Genomic DNA, 26,527 nt, shown 5'->3' with positions numbered 1-26,527 from the left:
ATCATATGTTTTAGTTTTATTAGTAAAATTATGTTTTTTTTTCCTCCTAGAAATGTCATTACCAAAGTGTACTGTAATTTAAAGATAAGAATAACACAAATTACAAATTACAGTTTTATTTAAATATCATAAAGAAATGTTTTTTGAACCAAAGGTGCAGCTTTAGATATTTATAATGTTAACTGAACCAAAATAGGGCAAAAACTAATAAATAAATATAGTAAATAAAAATATGACTAACTGCTTCGATTCTGATTGATTGTCAAAATGTTTATCTTGCAACTGTTGTATTGTTTACTTTAGCAACTATTTTTCTCTATTTCGAGTAATCCAAGCCCGTCATGTTTCAATTCTCTTTATGACACATTTAATATTCCTTTATAAAGATTCTTTTACTATACATTTTTTACTTAACACAAAGACAGTCACGAAGCCATTTAAAAAACATAAACAAACTAATTATGCATCGACGTTGCCAGGTGCAGAAAACAAAAGTATATCACGGTTACACTAAAATACATAAATAAAATAATAATTGTAAGTTAAGTAAAGGAAGTAGACGATAAAAAATTACATTTCAATTATTTCGATTTGCAATACGGCTTCGTATTTAATTAACTTATCCTTAATTAACATTCTAACTTATGTAGAGAAACTTAACTTTACTGCGCCATTTTGCTGATAAATATTAACTGACGATGACGTCATAGGTCAGATGTGTGGGTAGGGTTCATCATCTTGGAATGAGGCGAACCGGGTTCGAATCCCAATCGATATGAATTCCGCATCCGGCTTGCACCGACCACAGTGCTGACGTGAAATATCCTCAGTGGTAGTCGGATCATAGATTAGGGTCCCCTTGCCGTCATGCTTGCAACCGTGGAAGTTTTTAGTGGTTTTCCTCTCAATGTAACGCAAATGCGAATTATTTCCATAAAAAAGTCCTCTCCGAAGGAAAATTTCTTCCAATACTTGACCCGGCAGTTCCCTTGTCTTTTGGGTTGGGTTCAAAATTACGAGGCTATGGAGTTACATGTGTGGGTATCAGTGATCATCGTCTCTTCTCGAGTTTAAAATACTCTATTCTTATGTTTTTATGAAATATTTTTGGAACAAAATGCTATCATCTCACGTGAAGAATAGCAGTATTCAAAATGATTTAATGTAAGAATCGCCGATATTTTTTTAAAGATATTCTGATACCTACCCTAAAATTTGATGAAAAAGTTTACTATAGTGTGTTATTTAAATCGAAAAAAAACACAGAATATTTAATGCTCTATTAATAATATTAAAATCCCCTCATTCGAAGCAAAATGAGATGATTTATGGCTTTATGATTGAATTAATCATAATAATGCAGTTTCAGTGAATAATTTAATAATATTAATTATGATCCAATTTAAGAAACTTTTCATCAGAAATAAAATCTAAACTTATGCAAGTTAAAAACTTCAGAGTCCATTACACATGCATACTGTCAAGAAAAATGAAGAACAAAAACAGAAAATGTCGGACATTTAAAATATTTATAACCGATCTAAGAGGAAATTGTTGAACGTAAATGAAAATTAATTGAGCCTCGGGCAAGTTTTGAACACTTTGCATCGCTGATTAGAGAGAAAATAAATTATTCATTATAAGCATTTCAAAAACTATAGCGTCTTGGCTTAAAAGCAATTACAGAAGTTTATGTAAAATAAAATAAATCAGAAAACAAGAAATTGTTTTATGAAAGCATTCGATACATTGGGCGTGATTCTGTTGAAAATGCCTGAAGATAAAAGCTAAGCAAGGAATTTGTTTATTCTACTCTCCTTTAAAAATCCAAGAAATATTTGTTTAATCGATGCAAGCAGGAAAGTTTCCAGGAATGCTTCGGCGATTATTTGTTATCTCGATCTTCAAAAAGGTTTTAAGGAAACAAAATTCGATTGTTTGCAGAAGAAATTTTAATTCAAATATCTATAAATCAAATATTTAAATGCTTTATGAATTCTTGGAAAAAGCATTTGAAATATTACCATTTTATGGTCAGCTGCATTTTCTAAAGATTAGATTAGGAGGCCTCTGATTGCCAGATAGAATATCAGGTTAAATTTAAATTTTCGTTTCCTTAATTTTTTTCTTCTGGTAAACAAACTTTTGATAAAATGGTATAAATTGACATAACTATACATTTCTAAAGGGGTGAAAAATAAAGGGGTGACTTTACTTTAATAGAGATAATTTTTAGAGCTTTAATGAAATTTTCTGAAAACTTTAAAGCATTCAAAGTATGCGGTTCGTGATTTTAAGACATGCTATTTAACTACCTTTTCAAAATTGCTGATTACAACATTGTATTGGTATAACTTTGTCAGAAAAAGTGAGAGGAAAATCGAAAATACCTTTTTTTATTAAATGTCAAATTCTCATTGTGTGACGCCCTTACATTTTGCGAGTAGCAAAAGATATTGCAGAATAGTTAATTTGTGATAATCGGATAAAGAGGATTAAAAGCTTAGATTTTTTTTCTAATAGCATTCACTAAACTTTTACGCTCTTCGCCTAGGAAGATGCCGGGAGTATTACGTTTCCCAGTCGGCACCCGTGAACCTAAGTCACGGAGGCGAGCAACATTAGGCACACTGCCACAGATACCCGTTTATAGGGTGGGACACATTCGCACATCACACAGAAAGAAATATCCATGCCCTGATCGGGATTCGAACCTGCAGCCATTGGTTTTATTTAGAATCTTCTCGCCCCTTCATCAGTTGAGTTCGATCAAAAGGAGAACTTTTTTTGTACTTTATTTTCGTCGCACTAGATCTGCACAATGAGCTATGGGCGACGGTCTGAGAAACATCCCTGAGGATGATCCGAAGACATGCCATCACAATTTTGATCCTCGGCAGAGGGGATGGCTGCCTTGCTTTGGTAGCCCCAGGACCAGCGTGCAAAGTCGAGCACTTTACGGTAGAACAGTTTAACGAGGACCGATGCAGCGCACCCTCGGTCCCTACGCTGGCTGATCAAAGTGGTCACCCACCCGCTAACTGACCGCAGCCAGTGATGCTGGAAACCGTGTCTTTACGATCAGTCCACTGCGGGACAATCAAAAGGAATTATCAGTTTTGACGATGTTTGGAATTAAAAGGTCTGACGATGATTTTTCTAAAACAACCTTCTTGTTTCGAATTAAATAATCTATGTTAGATTAAAAATACTTGAATTTTCTTTTTTTAACATGTTTGGATCTTATTCGAAATAGTAAATAAAATAAATTATGGGAAATTAAATTCATGTTATGTTTACAACTTCAAGCTTTACTTTAGAGTAACCCGGAAAGAGTAAGACTCAATTAACCATCATATTCGGGTGGTTTTTTTTAATTAACAAGAACTTAGTTTCCTATGGAATTTTTTCGGAGGTGGGTATTAAATTAGTGTGGAATATCATGATAGTGAATTTTTTTTAAAAATAACATGATCTAGTTTTTATCTTTTTTTAAATTTTTGATGACAAAACTCAAACTACAGATTACAGATAAGAAAATCCAGTTACAGTAGTGTAAAATGGGAGAAAAAGAAAAAATGTCATTTTCAAAAATGAAACATTTAAATATTTTTAAACAAGTTTGTTAAAAATAGTAAAAGGCTTATTGAAAATATCAAACTCAAATATTAAGTTCGTTAAAGATGTAAAACCTGAATAAAGATATTTTTTTTTGTACTATTATGTTTAAAAAATGAGCTAATAATTTTTTTTTTCATTTCTTATCTTGTGTCTTCTTACTGAAAATTGAATATTTAAAATATCAGAGCAAACAATCGTATTATTTCGAATTTTGTTAAAAAAAAAATAAAAAAGAAGAATAAAAAGAAATATCATGAAGATAGTTCTTAAACGTTTTATAATATTAAAAACGTTAAAAATTATTTTGAACTCTTTTGAAATATTATTTATTTGAATATCCCATGGCACAACTAATAAAAAAGAAAGATTTGTTCATTTGTGAAATCTTTGGTTTCTTGAAACCCGAGCTTTCGACAAGCTTTAGAAATTAGACTTTTTAACTATTGTCACTTTTTTTTCTTCTAAAAAAGAAACTTTATAGTTTGAATATAAAAAATGCTTTCAAAAGATTTGTATGATGTTGTTAAATACGTTAACTCAGAAATAAAGATCGGACAGCCAATCCTTATTTCCAGGGAATTATATAGAGGAAACTTCAAGATTTCAAATACGAATAGGAATATCATAGGATCTGTAACGAGGCAAACTATTTCCAAGATATATAAAACAAAAACATATGTTGAGTTAAAGGATCAAAGTTGAAGAATCCAACCTCTCTCGTCTCTTCTCTTTCGTTATCTTGTGCCAACTTCCCTATTTGCCAACCTATAATTTGTCTAGAGAAAAATTTCCCTTCGCCACGAAGTCTGCTGCTATGAAAATAAGAAATAACTCATTTCAAAGAGGGGAGCTTCTTTTCCTCCTGATCTCTTTTTCTCTCGCCGACCAGAGTCAAAACCCGTATTAAATAGTGACCCAACTTGGAATAGTTAATTCTCGTAACCACAGTCACCGCCACCCCTCCAGACGAATGGCAAGGGGAGTTCTTTACATAGACAAACTATACTTTTTCTCCATCTTGTAACTTGTTTATAATTAATCTTCTTTACATCCCTCTATGTTTACATAGAGCGAGGTACTTCCTTATAGGACCACAGTACGTCTTTCTATGTTGCATTATTTGTGCTTTTTTATTTCTGTTTAGCTTTATGATAAGTTATAACTAGGGTATGAAAACGGATACTTATCGGTTATAGTGCCAATAAGTTGGATATTGATTGCTTTCTGAGAAGTTGCCAACCCAATCTTTTTAACCGATAAGCCCAAGTCTTAAATTGTATGTTCATACTGCGTTATTTGTGCTTTTTTTTAATTTTGTATAGCTTTATTATAAGTTAAAACTAGGGTATGCAAACGGATACTTATTGGCTATATTTTTAAAAAAATATTGATATTTGACAATAAACAGTGATCTTTTCTACTACATTAAATTTATATTACTTTTTCATTTTTCAATCAATACTTGCGTTGCCCAGCTTAAATTTATTAACACTGACAATACTCTCTTAATCAATAATTATCGTTGTATTATCTTTTTGATAGGTCGATTAAGATCTCAATATTATAATATTTGATACTTATAGTTAGAAGTAATGATCGCGATCATATCGTATTTGATAAGCAATGTTACGACAGAGATATTCTCGTGTTTACAGCGATGGTATTAGAGGGAAATCGGTGGTTTATGTAAACTAGAATCTGATTTTGTTTCAACAATTTGGCAAGCTTGGCATTATGGTCCCTATAAGAACAATATTAATAACCATTATATATGAAATTTTTATCTCATCTTGCCTAACGAGTCCTTTTTTTTTATTAGAATAATATTTATCTGATTACATTAAAAACTTTTAACTTATTCGACGAATTACACTGAATTACAAAATATCACTAGTTGATTAAAAATTAAATATTGCTAATTAATTCGTAACTTACAAGGGAAACTAGGGAAGTGTGACTCGCCAATTTTGAAATAAACTAGTGTGATGTATGCCTTATGAGGAATAATTTTAGGGGGCAACATTCGTTTCGGCCCATAGAAGGTTCTGGGAGAGATAAAAAATAATTCAATACATAGAAAAATCGGTATTTTATTACTTCAATGCAGACTATTAGTTATTATAATTGTCTTATACTCCAATTAATTTTGTGGTACTGTACTATATAATGCATATTTATTGTCAAAATTGATTTCGAAAGTTTTATATATCTGTAGTTTTTCATAAAAACCTGTTAGGTTAATTTAAAAATATAATTGACATCAAATTTTTTAAATTTTTTTTCGAAAAACTTTCCAAATTAATTGGAGTATGTAATTGCAAATCAATTAATTAATTAATAATTAATTAACAATCAATGAATAATTAATCAACAATTAATTAATAATTAATAAATTTTTTGATTAATTTATTAATTAGCAAATTAATTCCAAATTAATTGGATTATGAGGCAATTACAATAACTAATAGTCTGCATTGAAGTAATAAAACACCGATTTTTCTATATTTTGAATTATTTTTTATCTCTCACAGGACCTTCTATGGGCCGAAACGAATGTTAATTAATTTATTAATTAGCAAATTAATTAATTATCCAATTAATTATAAATTAATTGGATTATGAGACAATTACAATAACTAATAGTCTGCATTGAATTAATAAAATACCGATTTTTCTATATATTGAATTATTTTTTATCTCTCCCAGAACCTTCTATGGGCCGAAACGAATGTTGCCCCCTAAAATTATTCCTCATAAGGCATACATCCCACCAGTTTATTTCAAAATTGGCGAGTCACACTTCCCTAGTTTCCCTTGTTAGTTGTAATTACTATTGGAATATATTTTAATAACTTTTCTAATGAAAGAGGGTTTAATAATGATACAAATTGTAAAGTGGGACTGTTTTCGGCTATGTGTGCAGTTTCAGAGCAGCTAAATTAATCTTTTTGGCAAATTCTTATTTTGGAAAATATTCTTAATTGTTTCAGAGAAGAAATAATTTCTTAAAAAAATCAAATTCAAGCTCGTGAATTCAAGTTCGAGCTACAAACCGCGTATAATAAAAATATAAATACAGTTTATATGTCACTCTTATATTACAGGGATTCGTCTATTATAACGGACGCTATATAAAATCCTGTTTGCTTTTCAAATAATAATTTTTTTTTTTTTTTTTTTTTTTTTTTGCATTCACTATTTTTTTTTTTGTTGTCAAATGTGAGGTTGAAAATGTGATGTTCATTGCTATAACGGCGCGTGTGATTGATTGACATAAATAGCATCCCTGAATTAGCATATTATTTTTAATGCATTTTACTCCTCTTAAGTATTATTATAAAGAGCATATTAATATAGAAGAAAAAGTTGCGTTATTATCTTTTTTTTTTCTTTTAGTTATCAAATAATTATTAAAACAAAGAATTTTCTTTGTTAAAATCGGTGATGTATTAGCAATATATTAAAAAATATTTAAAAAAAACTTTTGTTTCTATATTTTACAGTTTTATTTCGTACGCACTTACCTCCTTGTGGGAAAAACTGACCAAAAATATCTTTGAAAGTTTCCTCTGTTACAACTCCTGAAGGACATTCCTACATTAGAATAAAAGGAAATCAAAATTTAGTTTTATTGATTCAAAATACGAGTTTTAAAGTTAAAAAAAAATCATCAATTAAGAACATGAAAAAACACATTGATTTTAAAATTATAAAAATAGTTTCAATAGAGGCAGGTGTGATGCTTATTATCTCATAGGAAAGTAGCTTGTTTTCCATGCAAAGGAAAAAAACATCTAATTTCAATATTTCTTATTCAAAATTATATCTTTGAAAAAATCTCTAATTATGGCACAAAGAAAAGATACTATATTAATTTTAAAATTATAAAAATACTCTCAATAATGAAAAGAAATAATTATTGAGAATAATTACTGTTAAAAGAATAATTACTGTTAAAGAATAATTACTGGTTAACATATTGGATAACATTGGATAAATAATTGCTGAAATATATTTGATTCCAACAAATATGATTATATTAGTCTCAAACCTTTATTTTTTACAAAAGCAAAAAACTACTTAAACTGAAGAACTACATAAATAAAAACTACGTTGCAAGTTAATTTATTCATAAATAGACATATTAACAGTAAAGTAATTGCAAACATAAACATAAATTTTCAATTCATAAACATAGTGACACCAAGACGAAGTGAAAAAAAAGGCAACTTTATTTATTAAAATGCTGTTTTAGAAAATGAATTATATAAAATACGTTATACATTTGAATTTAATTTACAATTAAAAATACTGCGATTCGTCAGAAATTTCAATGGAAATATTGCATTCTTTATTTTTTATATTTTCGATATGTACCCAATACACATAATTTTACTCTTTAAAATCAACGAACAGTTCATTTCAAATTAACAAATGAACTTCTATTAAGCATTACATTTTCGAAACTTCTGCCTTAAAGTATATTTATGTAAGAACTGTATTTGTAACAAAACAATACTCTCTTATTATTCATTAACTTTGCAGTAATTTCATACTTTAATTTATGCAAAAGTTGTTCGCACAAAACTTTTAGAGTTCATTAAATATTATGTTAATTCTTGAGTTGGGATAAAATATTTCTCCTCCAATGTGGCGGTAAAATGTAAGATACAAAAATGTTCCATAAAGAAGAAAAACGAAACAAAATCTAAATATATACTGAAACGAAATATATTGAAAGTGAGATCGTACCCTCTTTTTTATAAAAAAAAATTGCAAAATTTTATTTTTGTACTACAAATGAGCTTTCATTTTTATCAGAATCTTTTCTTCAGTGTAGCCTTTGTGAAAAATTGATTTATAGTAGCTAGATAAAATACGGATCTATATTACAATGTAATTTTATATTCTTCTTATTATTATTTTTCGATTGTGTCGTTGCACACTTATGAATGTTGAATGTTGAATGTTGAAAATAAAACAAAGAAAAATTATAGACATATGAAAAAAAGGTATTGATACAATATGAGAAAGCACTCTGTTTTGCGGATATAATCGTGTGGGCTGAAGAAAAGATTATATCTTTTTTTTCCCGGCTTTTTTTCCGGTTTTTTAATTAACATTTCATTTTTTTTTTTTTTTTTTTTTAATAAAATGTTGTTCGTTATTTTTTTTACTTATTATTTCCCACCCCCTTTTTTTCATATATATATATATATATATATATATATATATATATATATATATATATATATATATATATATATATATATATATATATATTAAGAGAGTACTGACGATACTATACTAAGACGATATATTACTAAGAAGATTACTGACAATTTATAGTTAAAGAAGAACAATTTTCATTCGATGGAGATGTAAGCTGAGGGGGTGATCGATCGACTGTCGTTTCCGACGATCACAGAGAAGCAGACACGTATCCATAATGTGTCAATACAACGTGTGGCGTGTCTTTAAGTAAACAACATTTTACTATCTATATTTTGTACGATATTGTTGTAAATTTTATATGTAATGATATATTTTGAGTTTTAGAACTAATATATCGACACACTTTTTTTTGGATGGATAATTGACTATGAAATATGTTTTAATGTGTATTAAAATGCAAGATGATCCGTTCACTAAAAATTGGCTGATTTAAACTTCATGTTTTAATATGCGATTTGCATGAGCTAACAATGAACGATTCGGCTTTATCAAGAGAAGGCCAAAATTGCAGCAACTCACATCACCTCATTTTCTTCAATTTTATACAGTCCCTGACCAAATTATTAGACGCACACTAAAACATTAATTAGAAGGTGATACTATACAGCTTTGTTGCTTTTATTCCGGTTTGCACTTGTTTATGTTCGTGTATCAATGGGTTAACATTGCAATGCAATACGGTAAAAATAAATGCAAATAGGTCTATAGAAAATCTATAGAAAATCTATAAGTCTATAGAAAATCTCCTGAATAAAAAGCCATTACATGTATGTATAAATATAAAAGTATTTCATATAAAATCGTGCAAAAAATGTCATTATTAAAAAACTACAGTGCGTCTAATCATTTGGTCTCATTATTATAATATGCTACTATAATGCTTGATATGATAAATATTCTATATTTATATAATATATCATTTAATTTATTCAATCTAATTTAAACTCAGTGGCGCGACAGCCCATATAGGGCCAAGGCCTACTGTGCCCATCTCAGTTTTCTTGACCTTGGGCTCTGGGGTGCAGGAGCAGATGTTTCGGTCAGGTGATCAACCGAACGCGAAACCCCCAGTGTTTAGTTCCCAAGCATGCTTGGTACTCATTTATCGACCCACTTAAGGGATGAAAGGCTGAGTCAACCTTTGCCCGTCCCGAGGATCGAACCCAGGACCTGTGGCACGCGAAGCGCTACCACTCAGCCACCGGGCGTCAATTTATCCAATCGTCGAATTCATACTATCAATCGTCTCATTTAACCCATTGATATACGAACGTAAACAAGTGCAAACTGGTTTCAGTCGCGTAAAAACAATATGGATGTATAGTATTACCTGATAGTCAAGATTTTACATAGAATCTTCATCACATATTGCGCAAAATATAATCACAATAACACATAATTAATAATAGGTAATCGCTCCCGAAAAATAAGGTTTGATTCGAAAAAAATTCTTTTCTTCTGATGTATAGCTTTGCAGAAATATTTCTAACAATACAGTCTCAAAAAATAAATAAAACTATCCAAATTATCTGTCACTTATGTTGAATAGGAGACATATTACATTCAGGCCCAATGAGAACTAAATGAAAGAAAACAAATAACAATACATATTGAATTAGTGGGGTAAATATTGTAAATTACCCTGATTGTAAAATTCGATTCTGCAAAATTTCCTTTCGATTTCAAAGAAATTTTTTCTCATAATAGGGGTAAAAGATTTGTTTAGATCTTGTTTAAAGATCCATTTTTAAATTTTTTACAGTCATACTAACTATTGGTATTAAATAAAAATATATGTACTACAACATATTTCTTTAAAGCAATAAATTAAATAACACAACTACTGACGTGCATTGATAGTTAGGAATATTAAGAAAAGGTGATTTACCTGTTTGAACCCTTGATAGATGAGCCTAATCTCTTTTCTAGTAAATTTGGTGGTCTTACAAAGAGCATCTAGCCTCTCAGGTTTGTACCTCGTCACAAACAATTCCACCTCATCAAATTCATTATCTGAAGTGAAATGAAGGAGAATCATAAAACTGGAACATTTATAAACATTCATAAAAATTTACAATAATGCACACACACACACACACACACACACACATTGGCTGAGGAATTAGAAACCTTAAGCAAATATGTTATTGGATCAAAGTTATGCACGGATAACAATCTGTATTTTTGATGGCAACTATTCCTCATACTTTTGTGGCTCATTTGTGTTCAGAGCATATCGTACCGAGCACAGGGGTTCGTGTCCATTGGAGATGAATAATACAGTTCTTGAGACTATTTATAGTAGAATCTTTCAGAAGATATGTAGTGTATCTACCAATACAAGAATACAATTCCAATTAACTAGTGTATAAGACATGTTAACTCGATTCTATGTTGAGGTATTTTTTCACAGATGAAGGTTGACATTGTCGATATCTACTCTCCTCACATTGGTGACCTTCGAACGCGATGTGAACACGCCTACCTTGGCACAAACGCCCACTACGATTTGAACACGCCTACTTCGATGGATATTCCATATTGAACAGTTGACTTGCTACTTGTGACTGCGACATTATCCTCCGCGCGTTGTTGCTAATCAGTCTCGATCACGTACAACGTATACACTCGACTGCTAAAGACAACACAGGAGCACCCACGACCGTTAACTTAATACAGTTCTCGCGATCAACACTCAAAGTCTTAATACAGCCCTCCCGGCATTTCACAAAATAGCAATGAATCAACTAGTGGTATCCCATTTATCGAATTATATCACAGATAAAATTCTGATGGGGGGAGTACTGCAGTGTATCGACCACTACAAAAATACAATTCCAATTCCCTAGTATACAAGACATGATAACTCCATTCTTTGTTGGGGTACCTTTTCATAGATGAAGGCGACATTGTCGATAACTACTCTCCCCACAAATACAGCAATTTTCAGCACGAATAACCGGCCAGTATACAACAGGCTTTGAAACCTCAGTCAATTCACAAGAGACAAGCAAGGCGGAACATTATTGACGTCGCAAACAGACTAATGTTCTATCCTATAATACTATGAGCCACACTCTTATTCTTATAGGATTGGCGACGAAGCTCCGGAACTTTCGACATGGTTCTGGACGATTCTCGCATATATTGTATAAATATTGGTCCTATCGCTTCGCAGCTTAAATTTTCATAAAGATATCATTTTGTCTAGTAAATAGTCGCCAAGTATTGCGAAGTCGCTAAAATTGTTGCCAAGTCGGCAATAAAGTCGCCAAACCGAGCATTCCATAAGAAATGCATTAGGCTTTATTTTTTCTCTAAATTACGTTTGAAGTGCGCAACTTTCGAGTAAATTTTCTAATGAATTGTTTATTTAGAGTTCGTCTGAGAAATTTAGCCTCGTAATAAAAGAATATTTACAAAATTATGCATATATTTACACCTACTCAACAATATTATGCATGGATACTAAGTCATCTAGATCCTACAAATTAGATTGCTGTCGGTTGTGATTTTCCAACGAGTCCAAATGTTCGAGAGCTGTTGGAAATCAGATTGAAGTTGATTAAAGGATTTTTATCAAAAACCCGGGTAAAACTATTCAAGTGTAGGAAACCGTTTTTTTTTTCAAATTTAATGACTTTAGATATGCTTCGATTCGCTATCCAATTATTTTTATTTTTTATATTTTTAAAAAAAATTTTTTTTTTATAAACACAATTTCCATCAATCAATCTGTCTTCAAAATTATTCATTAATTTCAGAAGTAATAGAAACTAATTTAAATATGACCGTTATAATAAACTCTTTATCTATTACAAATTTTAAAAAAAATATTTAGTCCTATTTAGGATTTCGGGAATCGAGATTAATGTGTGTTATAAAAGCGGAAAAGTAAATGTTTTTTGATTTAATAGAAAAGTAGTCTCAAAGTTATCTTTTCTCTCCTTAAAGGGTTTACAGGGTTTTCCCTAGCAAAATTTCCGATTTTTTGAAAAAAAAAATTATTTTATGATCCGTTTTATTCTGGACAATTGAATCCCAAGCGAAAGATAATACTCACAAAAAATATGTAAGTCACAGGAAAAATACTAAAACCTACTCACTGAAAGCACGAAATAACACAAAATGTTTTTAAGCAGGAATTGTCTGCAAACTCATATTTTTCAAAGTCTTTAAGCGTGTTTTATTATTTCAAACATTTTCACTTTGCGTGAAATATTTCTGGACATATCTATATTTTTTGTTTGGTCGAATCAATTTTTTTTATAAAATTCTAAACATTAACTTTTTTTTAATTTTTTGAACTAGTATTTTTACTAGAAGGACATATTTGACTGCTTATTAAATATAATTTCAAGTCATTAACATAATTTGTATGACGTCCATCGAGTGTGCGAAGCTTTATAATATCTCTTTTCTTCTCTTAAAATTTTATCTTTATCCTTATTAATTTTAGTGAAATATCCTCAGTGGTAAACGGATCATGGGTTAGAGTCACCTTGCTGTCAGGCTAACCGTGGGAAGTACTCGTGATCTTCCTCTCCATGTAACGCAAATGCGGGTTAGTTCCCTCAAAAAAATCCACCACGAAGTCAAATTTCTCCCAATACTTGATTCAGGGGTAATTCAAGTGTGAAATTAAATAAAATTAATTATGATTGGTCAAATTAGCCGATATTTTATATAAATATAAAATATTTATTATATCAGGTATTATATTGGCATATTATAATAATTAGAGCAAATGATTAGACGTACGGTAGTTTCTTCATAATTACATGTTTTGTGAGAGTTCATACGCAATACTTTTATATTTAAACACGCATGTAATGGGTTTTTATTCAGGAGATTTTTTATATTCTTCCTATTTGTATTTATTTTTAATGTATTGCATTACAATGTTAACCCATTGATACACTTACGTAAACAAGTGCAAACCGGTTTCAGAAGCTTGAAAACCATAAAACTGCATAGTATCACCTGATAATTAAGATTTTGCGTAGAATCTTATGGCGCGTCTAATAATTAGGATAGGGATTGTATAACTCCAAATATCTGGTTACAAAATCTTAAGTATTGAAACTTAAAGATAACTTAAATAAAAGTTAAAGATAACTTTTTTTTTCAACATAGGTGCCATAGTTTTTTTTAAATGTCTTAAGGATCTCATGAACCCCATTGAAATAATAATTTACAGGTGTTTGCTTCTTTCAGCATAAGGTTATGATCAACATAATGATCAAAAAAGATCCAAATGTAACACATTACTTGGTGGTATAAATTTCATTAGCTTCAAAAATATGACGAAACTAAACTCCCATTCCATAAAACTGAAATGTGAAGTTTCCAAAGTGAAAACATAATTAAAACTGGAAAAAACGCAGAAGATTTTCGGGTATCAAGATGAACTGGTGTGGCAGGGGTGGTTAGAATTTTAGCATCATTGAAATTAAATTTGTCCCCCAGATTCAAAAAATGTGTAGCAATAGATTTATCGTATTCTTGAAAAGGGATTTATCTACCGTGTTCCTTCAGTCTAAATGAGTCTTTTGAGCTCGCCAAACGTTTGCTTCAAAAGTTGCCATTCTCAGAGCTCGCTAGACGTTAATGACTCGTGACGTGAATGTTGACGTGAATGTCGACTTTTGTTTACATTTTCATATTTTTTGAAGATAATGAAATTTTATCTTGCAGCTTCAGTTTCTGGGGATTTTTCATTTAGTGACACAGTATGTTAAATTAAACTACTTAACGCGATATTCAAATTAGTTTTACGTAAGATAGTGTTTGTGGCTCTCAGATTGAAAAAAAAAATTCTAATTTATAATTCGTCACATTTTTCTAAAAAATTCAAATAAGTACTTACTTATTCATTAATTTATTTTATTTCGTTTCATTTATTTATTTATTTTTTTGATTGCTGAAAAGCATATTTTAGGATGTTAAACACTTCCATCCAGGAAGAAAAAAAAGAGACAATCAATAATGTTATATTTCATGATGTTTCTAACTTAAAATTTCCACTATACTATGATGAACATTTTTAACCCTCCAACGAGAACAAACCATCAAATAAAGTTGATATTCATTTCAAATACAGTACACACTCTCGATTATCCGTGCGCGGATTATCCGGTTTGCGGATTATCCGTGCTCATTCCGGAGTTACACAAAAAATATAAAGAGAAAAATTTTCAAGATTAAAAAAATTTGATTCGTGAAGTTATAACACTATCAAATTTTTGGAAGCAATATTCGTTATTGGATTGCAGTATATGGAATATCAGCAGCATGGTCAAAGGTAAAATCTTTTACGTTATCACGATCTTGAAGAAAGATCATACCGCTTGATGAACAATCCTCTTCAGATGTTCAAGAAAAATATAACAGTATTCTTGAACAAGCCAAAAGAAATCTTATGTTTCGAAATTCTTGATGAAGAAAATTTAGTAGATTGGTTTCAAATTGATGCATGTGAGCCTGGCTTCCAGTATTTGACTGATGATGACATCGTTATGTTGTTGAATCAAATAGTGGTGATAGTAACTGATGCAGAAGGTGTAGTAAATGAATGAAATACAATTTCTCATTCTGCTGCTCTGTGGAAACTTTATTAGATTATATGGGAGGATTTGATTACAGTGACATTACTGCGGTTCGTAAAATTTGTGTTTCGATGTGTGGCGAAGACGCATTACGCATTTTTTAATAAGGAAAATTCCTAGTTTGATGTTATGCATGCAAATGTCAGTAATTTATATATATTTTTTTTACTGATATTGAATAAAAGGAGTTTTCGGATTATCCGCGTTTTTCGATTGTCCATGCGACCTGTCCCGGTGATTATCCCGGATAATCGGGAATGCACTGTAGTTATTATGGATCGAATAAAATGAGTTCTTTATAAATCAGTTCGAAAACTTGCATGGGATGATGGTTCTGGCAACAGATTCCTAAGGTATTATTACGGAAGGTCACGCTGATACAACATGAACAAACCATCATGATGGTTCCAACAGGATCCAACCATCATGAGAGTTATTCATGATGGTTCCAACTATTGATTTCCAAGTTGATATGAAAGAAATTTTTCATAGTCTGACACGAAACATAGTCTGACGAACATAGTCTCAACGTCGACCTACGTCCACTCGACTGCTAATAGCAACACAGGAAAAATCACGGTTCTGAACTTAATACAGCTCTCACGATCAGCACTCAAAAGTGCGGTGATCTTAATACAGCTCTCACGGCTTCTTAGAAAATAGCAATGAATCGTGGTATTTGTTCATCGAAGTCTATCGCATATATAATTCTGGAATGGGAGTACTGTAGTGTATCTACCACTAAAAATATATTCCTCCAATTCGCTAGTATATTAACTATCGATTCCATGTTGGGGTACCTTTTCACAGATGAAGGTTGACTTTGTCGATTACTCACTTCCCACAGACGTATACGGCATTTAAATTTTGTTCAAGCCTAAAGAGTAACGCTGTTTTTTTTTTAATTCGATTGTAGCTTAGATAAGAGTAACTCCGTTTACATTAAGGTTTAGGTGCTCTTACCGAAACATCACTTGAAATCAAATCGTTCTTTTGTGGTTGCTTGATGGTAGGACGATTTCTTTAATCCACGAATTAAAATTTTCCTCTCTTTTGAAATGGGATGAAACTTTAGCGAAATACGTGATACCCTTAACTAAATTTCCTTCTTGCATAGAATAAAAGTGGGGCCTATTAACGAGGCACATAGAATAAGAAGTTAGGAGATTTAAAAAGAAAAATATAGAATAGACGAGGAAGAAATACTTAGCGAGAATTTTCATTTTAACCACATGAAGCGAGGGAAGAAAAAAATAAAAGTTCGCTCGAGGTGTGTGCACTTTAATGCATTAAAATGAAGTGAAAGTAGAACAATGCTTTTAAACGTTTTAAAGAAAGAAAAAGAAACTTTATTAAGATTCTTTATTAGTTAAAGTTTTTTTATTAACTATTCTTGCATATTTAAAAAATATTTTACGCGAAAAATGTTTGGTTTAGTAATACAAATTTCTATTTATGCTCAAAACACTCAATACATTTTAATCAAGCAAACATTTTCTATTCTTATATATTTCATGAATGCTTACAGATTTTGTGAATTTCCATTATTACTTATTTCTGATTTATTCAAAAAATAGTTTCGAATACTTCAAAACCTAGAATTAAATGATGTCAATATTTCATTGTGTTTTTTTCTCGATATTTTACTGTGATTTATATTCAAAAAATCCTCCACGAAAGTAAATTTCTCCCAATACGTGATTCAGGAGTTCCCTTGTCTTCTGGATTGGGTTCAAAATGACAAGGCTACAGAGTTCAACATGGGTAGTCGGACGTGTTGGCTGTTCGACGAGGGTCATACAAAAAAAAGGGTAAAAAAAACAGGCTGGCGTAGTCTTTAAAGTATAGCTTTGATGTAATTGAGAAATTTCAATAAATAAATAAAATTTTTAGAAGGTACTTGAAAAACAGCGATGTCTACTTTCAAGAAATATCTTTTTCGGAAACAAAACTACTATTTATAAATGTATAAGAAATGCGGGTTTTAGTTGTTTGTTTTTTTAAATTATAAGTTTTTAACAATTTACATCACGCTCAAAACATGTTAAAACTTGAATCAGAAAGAAAAACGCGCGATTCAGATCTTCTTTGTTCCTTGAATATTTCATTGAACCACAAAATCATGAAAGTGTGCGTGCATTTCAAAAACGAAACAAATGCCTCCAAGATTTTCAAAATTTCAGTCACGCACGCAAAAGGGAAAAGTTTTTAAACATTTATTATCAACTTTCAAAAGTTTTTACTTTAAATAAAACAATTAACACTGACACGATATTCAAACTTTTTTTCTCTTCTGTTTATCAAAAAAGAAAAAAAAAAGACAGAACTATTTATAGATGGTAAATGGCTCTTAAAAGAAACTTGGTTATCACACAGAAATATATGTCTTAAAGGTATCATAAATTTTTAACTGTCACATTTTAAGATATTTTTTATTTTTACTTTATATCCTTTTTTGCAAAGAAAAAGTGTTTTTTTGCAGTAATAAAAAACTTTTCATTTTATTCTTTCTTCCGTTTAAAACTTTTATAAAGTGATAAATGCGAGTCCTTATTCCCTTATGTAAATATCTTAGTTTTAAAAAAAAGTGTTTAATTGGATAAAAACTTAATTTTCCATCGGAAAAAGATTTTTAGCCAAATTATTCCTTTCAGGAAAGTGAGATTTTGATTAGAATTATTTTCGTAAAAGAAAATTTAATTAATTTTCTCATTCTTTCCCATTATTCTACTTTGTGAATAGTAATTTAATTAACAATATCCGCCGAAAGAAATATTTTGAGAAATAACTGAACATTGGAATAATGTTACCGCGAAATGACTGAAATCTAGAGAATGTCGACTTTCACCGGTGAATGTGAACAATCACCTTGTAGCTTGAACGTCTGAAATATTTGTTATATCCGATTTGATATTAATTTATTCGTTGATATTATTATATTTTTTCGATTTTTTCTAATGTCTGCTGAGGATAAGATCAGGAGAAACCACAGTGTTCGGAGTACCAGTTAAAGGCGTGCTGGGTAGTGGAACTTAACCTAAGCGTCTTAATAAACTTCTTTTTGCACTAAGGAAACATGGAATTAACATTACTAGTGGGCTGCGCCCCCTGCTCGCTAATGCTCGCCAACCCCCGAAAATTGCTACGCAATCTTATATGGTTTGCTTCGCAAACCCAGCTCGCTAGTAACTTAGGTACATTGCAAATGCACAAAATTCTAAGAATTCAAAACAATCCTTCAAATCCATATAACAACTTTGAATTCAAATAAATGACATGTAATTCGTTAGACCTATTAGAAATGTGCTATAGTATAAAATCTTAAAGCGTAACAGCACGACTGAGACTCATTTTTCAATGAATAACTAATAACAATAATAAAACAAATAAATTCGTGATATATAAATTAAAAATTGTCAAATAAATTCGTGAAAAAAAACGCTTTCAACAAAATACTAAAATAGAGATCTATCGACAAAGACTACTCACTTCTGCCCAGCTTAATAGTATGAGATTGCAGCAGCTGATAGGGTGAATTTCGGAAGAGATCACATTTGGTATGAGTACTCTCTCTCTGGTTATTTCAGTTTCCATTTTTAAAATCGCTATATGTTGAGCCACCTCATCTAGATTTGGCAAGTGACATTTTTAGCAGCAATCATGGGTTGATTTTCTAGCGTTCCTATTCGGGGAGTTGTAATGAGCCTTTTTTTTGTCGCCGTGTAAGAGAAATATATATATAGAGATTGGTATGTAGGTTTTTTTCTAGTGCTTTCGTCCCAAATATTCGACTCATGAGCTAGAATATTTGTGTTAGAGGACATAAAAATTCGGTTAGCATATGAAAAGGTTAAATTTCGGACTCAAAGCCAGAAATGGCTGAAAAAGTTCTATTTAATCGTTTGGAAGAGACAATTATTTTTCTCACTGGTTATCAGCCCTTGTTTTATATTACTAAGGTGTTCCGCCCCTTGTCTGAGCTACTTACTAAACCTCGTGCTTGATTCGCATCCATATTTTTTTTCCCTTAAAAAGCTGCTAAAACATTTTTTTCGTTAAAAGCATTCGAGTTGATGAACGTGAACCGGTTAAACATACGTTCATTAGAATAAAAAAATTCATTAAATAAACAAATAATCGTTATAAAGAACGTGAAGAACTCACTATCAAAAATAAAATGGCGCTTTCAGCACGTCGACTCCAGAATTGCAATTCAGCAAAATACCACATGTTTTTATCTTTCTCTTTCTTGCTGCAAGTTTAACAATTTTCGAACTAATAATCGAATGTTTCACTTTTTATTACATGGCATGTGCTATAAAATGTTTTTACACACCTTCGTAAGTACTTGGTACAAAAAATCAAATGAATTGTAAAGCAAAAAAAAACTTTTTTTGATAGGTTGCGAAAAAACACTTAAAATTGCAAAAACTTTCAAACTAATTGAAATATTAAAGAAAAAAGCAACTTTTGTAACTTCATAAACAAAATTGGCCTGTTCAGAACGTCAAATTTAAATTCTTCAGTTACACTTCTGTGGCCCGCAGAACAGCTCGCATAGTAATTTTTTTACTATATACCGCTCATAATTCTTGAACTAATTGTCGAATGTTAGTTTTTTTTTTATTGCATCGTACTTCCTCTGCCTTATTGTAAACATCCTCGTCATTTTAAAATTCTAAACGTTAGATCAGATTATAAATTAAGCATTTAAATTTCAGTATTGGAACGCCAAAACTGAGCAGTGGAGCAAAGTTATACACTGTTAGAAATTTCTCAGAAAAAAGTGTCTAAATAAAAATATATTTAATTTTTATGAAACCGTATTTAAATAAAACAGTCAAAAAGCCATAAATAAGATGGTAATGAAACCATTAACAGTGAGAAAAATTGTTTATCGACTATTTGTTACCTAAAACGGTTAAATAACAAGAATTTCATTGCACCAACCAAGCCCGCCTAACGAAGCAACTGCGTACGTATTATAGCCGTAAGAACTAATCTGTCAATCTCATGGCCGACAAAACGGGGGTTCGAGTCCCTGCCTCGACACCACCATTCCCTTTAACACACATGAAGAATTTCCAGTGTCGTACACTCTCCAATGTCCATTATCTAACGAGAAGCTAATCTCTTGTGTCAAATTAAATTTCTTTTTTTATGGTTTTAAAACCATGGTAGCTGTAAATGGTTAAAAAACCTTATAGTTTTGTATTCATGTTGTAAATGTTTTGTATTCATGTTTTAAATGGTTTGTATTCATGTTGTAAATGGTTTGTATTCATGCTGTAGGGTTTTGTATTCACGTTGTAGACCATACTAGTTGTAAACGGTTTCAAAACCGTAAAGGTGAAAAATATTCTTTACTGTAAATTTTACGGTTAATCGGATGGATAGACGATTATTTCAACATAATTTTGGAATAAAAATTCTAACAATGTACACATATTGCTTTCTCGCTGAAAAATAATTTTAATTCCAAAGCATATTCACTCACAATGCTTAGTACATTTTGTAATTCGTTTGACCAAGCAATATTTTTACTATTTTAAGAAGAGCGTTTACCTTTAGAATGCAAAAATAAGTTACATTTTCTTCTCTGTCTAGGATTAGACACAATTCAATTACATTTATTAGATTAAAATTAGATTATAAGCATACTAAAGTTTCATAATAAAATAAAAAGGAATCTCACGTTTTACCCCGAAGAGCATTTTTAATGCTAAATTGTTTCCGGAAAATAAATTGTCTTATAAAACAAATAACGTGGAAACTTTATGAAAGACGGAAATAAGCAATTCTTTTAAGTTTACTCATAAAAGAATTCTTTCAGATGGAAGCTTTAGAACAATCTGAAAACGTTTTCTAGTTAGTCATATTCTCGTAAAAAGCTTTTTGTTTATCAGCTCTTTAGAAATGAACATCATAACTTGATTCCACTCTAAGAAAAAGTAGGAAATGATAGATACTCTGCTAAAAATGAAATATTAGAGATATGATACAAATTAAAATATTAGAGATAAACATCCATTGAATTAACTGTTATGAGTGTGTGCATTAATATAAGTGTTTTTCTTTGTCATTTATTAATTAAGTTCCAAGTTAATTAAAACAAAATATATATCAAGGGAATGATAAGAATTCACTATTTTCATAGGACACGCAAATCACATGACAAACAAAAATGATTCATACATATCTTTAGCTACTGGCGAGGCGCGAAATAATTTATCTGAGTAATTACTTTTTATTTTCAATTTCATTGACTGATTATTGAAGATTAAACGCTTGATAACTGTATATATATATATATATATATATAATAAATAAATAAATACAAGAAAACACTAAGAAAGTTAAGAAAAACAATAAGTTTCATTTATTGCGCTTAAGCTGCAAGTAAACAGCACTCATTAGATAAGCTCAAAATGAAGAATAAAACAAAGAAAAATTATAGACATATGAAAAAAAGGGGGGTGGGAAATTAAAAAATTTAATAAAAAATTTTTTTGAGTGCTCCTCACACTATTGTATTAATATATTGTATTAATATATTTATTCACGCTATTGTATTAATGTATATATATATTGTGTATATATATATATACAGTGTTTCCCAAAGAGCGGTACGCGTACCCCCAGGGGTATGGGGGCCGTTTAGCGGGGGTACGCATTCTTATGCGAAATATCTTACAACAAACGAAAATTTCAAATTTTATATTTAAAAACAAAGCTAGGCATGAAAATTTACGATTACGTATTTTTCTATTGGCTAATTTTTTGCAGAGTTAAGAGTTAATAATTAGTGGTGTCAGCAAGTTGTGATTTTTAACTTATGTGCAATTTTTTATAGTAAAAAATACACTCATTTTTTTATTAGTGGTACACAGCGTTGCGAAAAATTTAGAAAGGGTACGCAAAAGTCATAAGTTTGGGAAACACTGCCCTACATCAAAGTTAAACTATAAATAATAAATTTTAGTTGATTCGTAGTTAGAGCTCTAATTTTGTAAAAAAAATAAAAATATTTAACAGAAATGCTTTTAAAACGCAGAGTTATACTATAAATTTATAAATCAAAACAATTTTTTTCAATTTTATAATTATATTTTTTAGTTTCAGCCTTTAAAAACGCAAGCAATTAAAGTTTCTGACAAAGAAAACAATCTGAAGTTGAAGCAGCTTTTTTTTTTAAATCACCATTGCTCTTCATCTGTTAGAAAAAAAAGAATTGGCTTCATATTCAAGATTATAGCTTATTTATTATTTTAAAATAGACAATACCAGTTACTAATACCTGTTCCTAATACCGGTTACTTTTCGTGTATGCATACTAAGAATGCTTTTACAATACCTTTCTTAACGCTGCAACATCGATTGATTTCTTATACGAATATTTCAAGTTGAAAGCTCAGCAAACACTCTTAAAATTTATTTCACGAATTATATCTTATTTATTTTTAAAGAATGATCTTTAAACAGAAATGAATATGACAGGAAGTAAAATATATATTCGATATCTTTCAATATTTGTACTAAGTTGCTAGAAAATACCTCTGATATCGAAATTGATTAAAAAAAGGAAAACTACGCTTGAAAAATTTTTTTCAACTGAGCATCCAACTTAAATATGTTTTCTACGATTCAATTTAAAATTCTAATAAATCGATAAAAGTGCAGCCGATACGTTGGAAAAATTTTCAAAATATTCAACGATACTGGTAAAATTTGTATTTTTGAGGTTAAATAATGAGATAAAACTCTGTTTTAAGTTAGATAAAAAGGTATTTGATACTTTTAATCCTGTTCATTCTTGTTCAGATCATACAAAACCGCACTCTTCTTAGTTATTGAATTTTTAGCTTTTCTCAATGAAACTGCTGCCTTCAATAGTTTTGTGTAAAGAGTTTGTGATTTGAGAGAGTTACATCAAAGAGTCCCGTTAATGAAAGAAAGTTTTACCTAATGTATAATTATGAATCAAATTCTAAAAGACATCCTAATTTGAAGTGTATATGCGAAAGTAACGTGGGTTTAAAAAATGCTAAATATACTTTAAATACTCGATAGCATAATCTCTTAACTTATGAATTACATCTAAATTCAATAAATGAATTAAATTCTAAATTATCTTCTAAGTTTCAGTCATATATAGCATAATTAAATAGTAAATATGATGACATTTATCGCTATTACTAATATTATAGTGGTAGTTGAAGTATCATCACTGACTTTCGACCGTTACATCTACATCTTAATTTGGATGTAATAAAATGATTATTGTCTCAGAGAAATAAATAAAATCGTTTAAGAAAAATTTATTTGTTAATCATTGAAAATGGCCATAATTCAAAAATATAAAAATAATGAAGGAAAGAAATTCCTTAGAGGGATCAAGATAACATTCAATGGGAATAATATTCAATGGTTGGGACTGAGGGCCCAAAAGGGCACCCCCCAGTCGCCACACATTTGAAATTGAAAGTGAATGAATTTGTTCCCAACGGACAACAGGAGCCTGGAGAAGAGATCCAAGGTTGGCGAATTATCGAAATATAACAGAGCCAAAATGACGCCAACCCTCCATAATCAATATTAGGTTTGAAAATACATTGGCGATCGTGAATCGCCAACTGTGAGAAATAATATAACCATGTAACTGAAACACATTTGAGGTAAGAAATTAATAATAAAGAGTTATAAATAGATTTTTGGTTTCGATTAGAGGAGACAGTGAATTAATGAGTCCACATAGTATTGAAATAAAAAGTTAGCCGTTACATTGAACGATAAGAAAAGAATAAAATATTTTACTTTCGCTAATATCTAAAAATTGATTCATTTATTTAACTTAAATATAATTCGATTCATAATGATTAAAAAAATAAGTTTAAGTAATTAAAGAAATTTTAAAAGCTAGGAAACATGTATGACTATCGTGGCATCACGGTAAAGTATAGCATAGTATAATTTCAAAAATCTATTAATTATTTATTAATTTACTCTGTATAGAGTCTGTGCTTCTTTATTTCAACTTTTATTAATGTTACACATTTGCATTTTATGCACTTTTAGAAATTTCTCCGAATAAATGGTCAAGTGACAAATTATTTAATTGTTATTTTACCCCATTTAAGCAAAACAGTAAAATAACGATAAGTAAAATGGTATTCAAACTGTAAATTGTGAGAAAAACCGTTTATTAACTTTTACCTAATACGGTTAAACAACCATAATTTTATGACATACACTTGGCTAACCTAATGAAGCTACTTATTTTCTTGAAGTTGGGTACATATTACAGAAGAGAGAGAGCTGTCAGTCATTCTTATGACCGTCAGAACTATGGGTTCGAGTCCTAGCGTTGAAACTAATATCTCCAATCTCTTCAACCCATGAAGAGTTTCCGGAGTCGTGAACTTGTACAATTAGAATATGATGCAACAATTCACATATCTATTGCAGCACCTGAAACCTGCTAAACTATCTCCAATGCCCAGCTAAATTTCTTTTTTACGGCTTTAAAACCATACTAGTTGTAAATGGTTAAAAAAAACATGTAGTTTCATATTCATAAATTTTTAACTATATTAGTTTTAAGCAGTTTCAAACCCGTAAAGGGAAAAAGATGTTCTCCACCGTAAACTTTATGGCCAATGGGATGGAGAGACTGCTTCAGATTATTTATTCAGAGAGATTATTTTTCCATAATTTCACAATGAAATTTTTTACAGTGTATTGCAGAAAAAGGAGATATAAAAAACAGAAAAACGATAAAGGCCAAAATTGGTTGTTTCGTTTTTTTATTGATGTCTGCATCACTCGTCAATCTATTATCACTCTTCGTTCTAATCTTGCTGATACTATTTAAAAATTAGTGGACGAGAACGCCTTATTTTGGAAAGTTCAATTGTTAGGTTGCATTTTACAACTTTGCAACTTAATGTTACAACTTTGCGTTGCAATTATATTATTTAATGTTGCCACTTCATTGAGCAACGTTAAATTACTTTGCATTTTGTTTTGCGGCTCAAAAAGTATAAGAAACTTTAATGCATAAAGGTGCATTAAAAATGTACAGGCAGAATGAAAGAGTAAAAAAAATAAGGATAATATGTACGATAATGAGTTCAAGAACTGTTCAACTGTTAAAACTGTTATAAAAAATACAATGTGAGCCGTTTTGCAACTTTTAAAATATTATAAATAGTTGTTATTTGACGTGCTAATGGTGCCTTTCTTTATTTAAGAAAATAACGCATTTTTTTCTGAAAATCCGATTTTTTAATCTTGTTCGATTATTTCCGATTTTTTAATCTTGTTCGATTATTTTTTATCAATTGAAGTTTCATTAATTTTAAGTACTTATGATTTTTTTAACATTTTTTTTGTTTTAAATGATGACTATTTATACATTATTGCCCAAACTTATATCAATCTTTCTTGAAATATTTATTTTACATGCTCACGTTTGAGCTGCGGTCGAAAATAGAAAGACGTAACCAAGTAAAGAATTTTTTTTAAAAAAATAAGTACAAAAACAACTTTTGGATTGATATAATGACAGAAAAGGCTATCGTTAACGAGTTAAATTATTTCTTTTTTTTTTTCTTTTTCTAAATTTCACATTTTGTTTTCATGGGTTTTACTTTCAAGTACAGTTAATTATTTTTCAAAGCCGGATAGTCCTTCATTTCTTTACGATTTACTTATCAGCAAAATATGCTTACAAAAACTTATAATAATTATTTATTACATTGACAAAATAATCTTTAAAAAAAATGTAAATTATTTTTAAAAAAATATTTTTTAAATATTTTGAATTAAACAGAACTAATAAAAAAGCAATCATGAGAGATTATGATCTCAGCCAGCAGGGGACGGATCCTCTTAATCTTTTTATAAATTTGAGTTTAGAGGTGTAGATAAAGTTCATATATTCTAAAAGCCATATCCAAATATCCATTCCTTGAAATGTCGAAATCTTGTATTACTACGCTCAATTTACTATATAAAAATTTTATGAAATAAATAGCTAAACCTAGCCATGTTTTTCACCCTTC

At 30.1% G+C, this 26,527-nt stretch overlaps 1 protein-coding gene across 1 annotated transcript in view; it reads right to left on the bottom strand.

The window, feature by feature from the left end:
• Positions 1 to 26,527, bottom strand: part of LOC107440857 (Kv channel-interacting protein 4-like) — an 80,550-nt gene that overhangs the window by 18,826 nt on the left and 35,197 nt on the right. Inside the window, exons 2-3 of the mRNA XM_071184648.2 lie at positions 10,745 to 10,869; positions 7,146 to 7,215 (exon numbers count right to left, since the gene is read on the bottom strand). Of these exons, the coding sequence (XP_071040749.1) occupies positions 7,146 to 7,215; positions 10,745 to 10,869 (195 nt within the window). The remainder of the gene's footprint in view (positions 1 to 7,145; positions 7,216 to 10,744; positions 10,870 to 26,527) is intronic.

The sequence above is a fragment of the Parasteatoda tepidariorum genome, chromosome 10, assembly GCF_982258835.1.
Source record: "Parasteatoda tepidariorum strain Cologne lab strain chromosome 10, Ptep-v5.0, whole genome shotgun sequence".
In the NCBI taxonomy this organism is placed as follows: Eukaryota; Metazoa; Arthropoda; class Arachnida; order Araneae; family Theridiidae; genus Parasteatoda; species Parasteatoda tepidariorum.
The sequence above is the reverse complement of the archived record's forward strand: the minus strand, read 5'-3'. Positions and strand labels throughout refer to the sequence as shown.